The sequence below is a fragment of the Engraulis encrasicolus genome, chromosome 17, assembly GCF_034702125.1.
Source record: "Engraulis encrasicolus isolate BLACKSEA-1 chromosome 17, IST_EnEncr_1.0, whole genome shotgun sequence".
Taxonomy (NCBI): Eukaryota; Metazoa; Chordata; class Actinopteri; order Clupeiformes; family Engraulidae; genus Engraulis; species Engraulis encrasicolus.
In genome coordinates, this window is record NC_085873.1 from 20092761 (window position 1) to 20100260 (window position 7500).

At 46.7% G+C, this 7500-nt stretch overlaps 1 protein-coding gene across 1 annotated transcript in view; it reads right to left on the reverse strand.

Annotated features, from left to right (window-relative positions):
- myocd (myocardin) overlaps window positions 1–7500 on the reverse strand; it is a 62342-nt gene that overhangs the window by 54505 nt on the left and 337 nt on the right. The window contains exon 1 of the mRNA XM_063221933.1: window positions 7214–7500. This exon is cut by the window's right edge and continues 337 nt beyond it. Coding sequence (XP_063078003.1) covers window positions 7214–7280 — 67 coding nt within the window. The 5' untranslated portion in view covers window positions 7281–7500. The remainder of the gene's footprint in view (window positions 1–7213) is intronic.

The following is a 7500-nucleotide window of genomic DNA, read 5'->3' on the forward strand; positions in this document are numbered from 1 at the left end:
ACTTGCAGGTGGTGAATGAAATGAAAAAGGAAAATGAATGTGTAACTTAATTCTCCAATTTCAACAACTGAAATTGTGTGACAAAAATGGCCAAAGTGGGCATGGTGAACATTCCTAAACCAACCAAATGACCCTGTCGCAGTTGATGTATGATGTCCAAAAATGTCATCTCTAAATAACTCATAAGTTAAATACACTGCTGTGTCAAAAATGCCAACACCTTAATGGCAAACATTCCTACACTAGCTAAATTACCTCACAAAATATCTGTATTACAACTGGTGAATGATGTCCGAAAATGTTCAATGTAAATAGCTCACAAGTTTAATGCCTGCTGCGTCAAAAATGCCAACAGTTTAATAGAAAACATTCCTAGCCAAATTACCTTACCAAATATCTGTATTACAACTGATATATGGCATCCAAAAATGTAAAGTGTAAATATCTCACAGGCTTTATACGCTGCTGTGTCAAAAAGTAGCAAGAGCTTAATGGCAAACATTCCTCTAGTAGCTCAATTACTGTGGGCTTGGAGGGAATCACGCTAATGTTTATCTGAACGGGAAGGTCATTACGTAATCGCATTGCACACCCCTATGCTACAGGAAGGGGGATGGACTATAGCGTCTACTCAACACACCCCCTAATCACAAACACACATGCACACAAACACACACACACACGTACACATGCATGCACGCATGCACACACGCACACATTCGTGCACGCAAGTGCGCACGCACGCACGCAAGCACGCACGCAAGCACGCACGCAAGCATGCACAGTTGTTGGTTAAAGAGTGGGAAACAGAGAGACTTCAGTTTGTCCATAGGGACACTGAGCAAGAGATCTATATCACTCTCTCTCCGACACACACACACACACACACACACACACACACACACACACACACACACACACACACACGCACACACGCACACACACACACACGCACTCTGTCTCTCTCCGGCTTAGAGCCTTAGACCCGCCAGTCTCCCCCCTGACTGCCCAGGCTGACACACAGAAACAGTAGCCTAAGCAGGGGCAGCCATGGCCTAGTGCTTAAGGAGATGGGCTTTAGATCAGAGGGTTGCGGATTCAATTCCCACCCTTCTGCTCCCCATCTCACCCCATGGTTGAAGTGCCCTTGAGCAAGGCACCTAACACTACAGTGTTCCGGAGACTGTAACCAGTGGTTCACCACACACACACACACACACACACACACACACACACACACACACACACACACACACACACACACACACACACACACACACACACACACACACACACACACACACACACACACACACACACACAGGAGGAGCAGTAACAGTGGTAGACCAGTAGAATATAATAGTGATAGTACACGTAATAGATGATTGTAGGTGGCACTTTTGGTGTCCATGGCACGGCGTCAGTAGCGAGCCCCCCGCCCCCCCCCTCCCCTCTTGGCCTGTCCGGTGGCGGCATGAGACGCATGCCGTGTACAGACCAAGAGCGAACGGAGCGAACGAAGCGACGGAAGTCATTATTTCTCTATGGAGGGCACGCGACCTGCGCTACCAAAGCGAATTCGCCAGGAGCGAAGCTTCTTGCGCTACCAGAGCGAATTTTGAAGATTAAACTAAATCTAATCGCAGGCGAATTCGCTCTGACGCTGTTCGGCGGCAACCAATCGGAACGTTCATATCTCCGAATGTCCCAGGCTGTCAAGCCAGAGCCGTTATGTGATTAGCTGCATCAAACATGTCAATGCTGCGTCTCGAGCGAATACAGCGTATTCAAGGCGAAACTTCTTCTGCTACCCACGCTACCAGGCAGCGTAGTTCGCTCTTGGTCTGGACACGGCATAAACATCTCACATCTGCACCACATTACCACACTAATGCGCTACACTCAAAACAAACGGCCTTTTAAATGTTTTTTTTTTCTTCCCTCCTTCATCTCTTTCTCTCTCTCTCTTTGCTCTTTCTTTTCTTTTTTTAGTCTTGGTCCTCTCTTCGTGCCGCCGTTCACACGTGATTATGTTATACGCTTCCCCCCAGAGACCAGGCTGTATGGCCGCCGTTCACACGTGATTTTTTTTTTTTCATTCAGGACTGGACTGGGACCGAAAAACAGTCCACTGAGTCCACTATAATAAAGATTGAACAATAGGCCACCCCATCTGAATTGAGGACTCGTTTCTAAGGAAAACAACATCAAAAAAACCAACAGTATCGGCCCTTGAGGACTGTCGGCCCAACGGGAAAATGCCCTGTATGCCAGAAGTCCTGTTCAGCCCTGATTTTGTCATATCTCAGCTTCCTCCAGAGACCAAGCTACATACTACATGGGATAGGTCTCCACTAGCCTGATTACCATCGACTTTCAAATCTCTTTGAGACTTGGTCTGACCAAGAGCATAACAATGAACATTTCCAGAATGGCATGGTTGCCCTGCCTCCCTTGGTTTGCTCATGGTTGTTTGCGTCCGGACAAAGTGTGAGGCGTTCAGCTCAGAAAGTACTTTCATTGCTCTTGACCTGACTGGTAACAGCGCTGAAGGTGTTGCGTCACTAGGAGGGCACGGCCTGACTAGGTCTCCACCACAGCTGCCCCCTCCCCTGCGCCCTCCCCTTCTTTCACTCTCCGTCATACTCCTCATCCCCCCCCCCGGACCCAACCCCAACCCCACCCCCACATGTCCACACCCCCTGCCCGTGTAAAGTTGTTCTCAACAGGCAGAGAGGAAATGATCAATTTTGTCAATGATTCCTGCCTGGAAACCGCACTGCCAAAAGATCACAGCACGTCTTTAAATCTGAGTGTCAATGCAGGGCAACCCTAGAACCCTTTACGTAACCCGGAGCAACCCTGGAGCCTATATGTCAGCTGCCTGCGACGGCTGCCTGCTGCGTTCTGGGCCCTGAGTCTCTAAACATGTCAACATCAACAACAACACCAACAACGCCATACACCATACGGTAACCGTTCAGTGAAGAGAAGAGTTGTACAGTATAAAGTAGACATAGACACACACACACAAACACACACACACGCACACGCACACACACACACACACACACACACACACACACACACACACACACACACACACACACACACACAGACACACACACAGACACACACACACACACACACACACACACACACACACACACACACACACACACACACACACACACACACACACACACACACACACACACACACACACACACACACACACACAAACACCATGTCACAAACAGTAAACAAATGTAATTACAACACTAGTGGCATGATATTACAAGTACATGATATTACAAATATAACACAAGTATCATAGAGTAAGTTGAAGCCATGTAATATATCATGCAGCTAGTGAGGACTTGGCCCAGTCTCCTTTGAAGGGGACCAGCTTGCTTTCCACATCATACAACTACTTAGTGTCAACACCAACACCATACACCGCACAGTAGCAATTCACTGCTCTCTCAGAGAGTACTCTGCGGACCAAATACACATAAGCAGATGTTAAATCAACTCTCCATGTATTGAATTAACACTGAATCTTTTACCGTGTGTAGTATCAGGACACACTTAAACTGTAACATGACAACATTTGCTTTGTCTGGATAGAGGGAAAAAATGCAGCATCCTTTCACTGAGCCTCGTAAAATGTCCCTGACCGTTTGTCACCACAACCAACAACAACAGCAGAATACAGTATATACTGGACAGGACACACTTAAACCTGACAACTCTATAAGTATTGAATTAACTCTGCATTTTTTTTACTGTGTGCACTTTAATGTGACAACATTTGCTTTGTCTGTGTGACATTCAGAGAGTAGGCTAGTCCAGGCACTGGCTCTCGTGAAACTTCCCGGACCACTGTCTCTCTGTCACCACGTGCCACCACCACCACCAGCAACAAGAGCGTATACCGCAAAGGACTCACTTAAACATGACAACATATGCTTTGCCTGCATGGCAAAAAATAAATAAATTCATTAAAAAACTAATTTTAAAAACAATTAAAAGCAATCCATAGCATGTTAAATTGACACTCATAGTGTTGAATTAACACAGACAGACAGACAGACAGACAGACAGACAGACAGACAGACAGACACATACACACACACACACACACACACACACACACACACACACACACACACACACACACACACACACACACACACACACACACACACACACACACACACACACACACACACACACACACACACACACACACACACAGAGCATCATTTATTGTGCGGCGGGGAGAGGCAAAAATGCAGCGTCTCCTCTCCACACTGTCTCGTCCATCAGAGAGGTGGCAGCATTGCACACAGTAAAGTCCATAGAGATTCTCCACATATAGCGCTGTGCTGTACGAGAGAGCTACAGTCCGGCCCTAAATTACATCTTTTTCACCTTCAGCCAAAAAGGCTAGTGGACTTTAATGTTACAAGCCAAACACACACTCATTATTGGCTAACAGTGGTTATACGTTTGCCTTTTCTACCAGCCTAACTGAAAATGTACCAACATTTGGCTGGTTGGCTAATTTACGCGGTAATGGGCAAGGCCGTATGAATATTAGAACAGCCGTTACTCTCTTTCAAACATGTGAACGACATACACAGAGAAGGAGAGGAAAGGGAAGAAAGGGATGCATGAGAGAGAGAGAGAGAGAGAGAGAGAGAGAGAGAGAGAGAGAGAGAGAGAGAGAGAGAGAGAGAGAGAGAGAGAGAGAGAGAGAGAGAGAGAGAGAGAGAGAGAGAGAGAGAGAGAGGGAGGAATATGAAGAAAGAAGAAGGGGTAATAGAAGGCTGAAGAAAAAGAAGAGAGGGAATTATACAAAGAGAAGTAGAGGGATACAGAGGACGGGGAATAAAGGGATGAATGACAGTAAAGGGAGGGATATAGAGAAATAAAAATAGAGAGATAGGAGGCAACAGACAGCAGGGGAGTGGGAGTGGGAGTGGGAGAGGGGGAAATAAGGGCAAATGTAAGGAAAGAGAAATAGGCCCTCCAGCTACACACACAACTGTGGAGTAGAGTGTGTGTGTGTGTGTGTGTGTGTGTGTCTGTGTGTGTGTGTGTGTGTGTGTGTGTGTGTGTGTGTGTGTGTGTGTGTGTGTGTGTGAGTGTGTGTGTGTGTGTGTGTGTGTGTGTGTGTGTGTGTGTGTGTGTGTGTGTGTGTGAGAGAGAGAGAGAGAGACAGAGAGAAAGAGAGACAGAGAGACAGAGAGACAGAGAGACAGAGAGACAGAGAGACAGAGAGAGAGTGTGCTCGCGTGTCTGCATGTGTGTAGTGTAGGCATGTGTGTGTATGTGTGTCCACATACGTAATGTGTGTGTGCATAAGTATGTGCACACACACACACACACACACACACACACACACACACACACACACACACACACACACACACACACACACACACACACACACACACACACACACACACACACACACACACACACACACACACACACACACACACACACACACACACTATCAATCACACACACACACACACACATACCCCAAACAGACTTTTTGGAAGTGGTAGCTGAACAGGTGAGGTCGTGCACGGGTCAACACACTCCGCAACCCCTCACTGATAATCTGCCGACCTCAAGGCATGAAGTCCCGCCGGCTAAAAATACTTAAAGAGTAAATCCCTGACGGCAAGAGGAGGAGAGGGGGAGAGGAGAAGAAGGGGAGGAGAGGAAAGGAAAGGAGGAGAGAGGAGGAGAGGGGGAGAGGAGGAGAGGAGGAGAGGAGGAGATGAGGAGATGAGGAGAGGAGAGGAGGAGAGAGGAGAAAAGAGAAAGAGAGGAGGAGAGGGGTAGAGGAGAAGAAGGGGAGGAGAGGAGAGGAGGAGAGAGAAGGAGAGGGGAATAGGAGGAGAGGAGGGGATAAGGAGATGAGGAGATGAGGAGAGCAGTAGAGGAGAGGAGGAGAGAGGAGAAAAGAGAAAGAGAGGAGGAGAGGGGTAGAGGAGAAGGAGAGAGCATAGAGGAGGAGAGGAGGAGAAGGAAGAAAGGGGGGGAGAGAGGAGGAGAAGGGGAGAGAAGAGACCTGTTGCAGATATGCCCTTCTCTTATCGCTCAAAGAGACTCCTGCATTCGCATTGACGTGATTTAATGAGATGTGGAAACGCAGAACGTGTGTTCCTGACAACGAAGCCGAAACACACACACACACACGCACACATGCACATCTACACACACGCACACGCACTCTCACTGTTGCCCTCCCCATGAGACGCAGTACAGCACAACCAACAGGTCTAACAGGTATCCAGCCACACATACTCTGGAGCCACGCTTGCCATTATAAATGCATACCACACACACACCCACGTGCTCGCACACACACACACACACACACGCACGCACGCACACACGCACGCACACACGCACGCACGCATGTGCGCACAGATACACACATACACGCGCGCGCGCACACACACACACGGAATAACTGTTTCGTTATCGACCACACGTGAGCTGTTGTGTGTTTACAATGTAGCACCAAAAGCATGCATTGCACTTTCAAAATGCGGAGAAGAGAAAGCACTGCAACACGGAGACGTACACCTGTGTAGGCTACTGTAGTAAAATAAAAGGTATTGATAAACTATGTTGCTGCAATTTTTGAAAAAGGCATTGATACACTATTTTGCCAAAAGTATTCGCTAACCTGCCTTGACTCATATAGATAGTGTATGAACTTAAAGTCTGGCCGATATCACGTTGAACCCCAGTGGGTTAGGAATGGGATGGTAGTTAAGTTCACACGTGAGTCAAGACAGGTTAGCGAATACTTTTTGGCACTATAGTGTATAGTTCAGATGTCAGTCACGACAGGTTAGCGAATACTTTTTGGCAATACAGTGTAGTATTGATGTCAGTCAAGACAGGTTAGCGAATACATTTTGGCAATAAAGTGTACAGTTCAGATGTCAGTCAAGACAGGTTAGCGAATACTTTTTGGCACTATAGTGTATAGTTCAGATGTCAGTCAAGACAGGTTAGCGAATACTTTTTGGCACTATAGTGTATAGTTCAGATGTCAGTCAAGGCAGGTTAGCCACCAACCATTTTTTGACCAGTGAGGGGGGGCACCACAAGATACACCACATTGGCTTAACACACCATTGCAATAAAATGCTATTGATTAAATATTGAGACTTACCTGATCTAAATTTGCTTCGAATCAGAACCGAGTGCTCGGAGCCCAGAAGTGTCATAATGCTCGGCATAAAGGTCCCAGTGTTGAGGGGGTTCGGGTCACGATAAAAGAAAAAAAAAATAGACGCACCGTTGAAGTCAAAAACAAAACAAAACAACAACAAAAAATCAAGAGAGAGACACTTGTTCTCTTCAAAGTGTTGAGCGCTATGAGTGATAGCGCATCATTTAAAAAAAAGACACGAGAGTTAAAAAAATAAAATTAAAAAATGAAAGCCAGGTGAAAGCCGG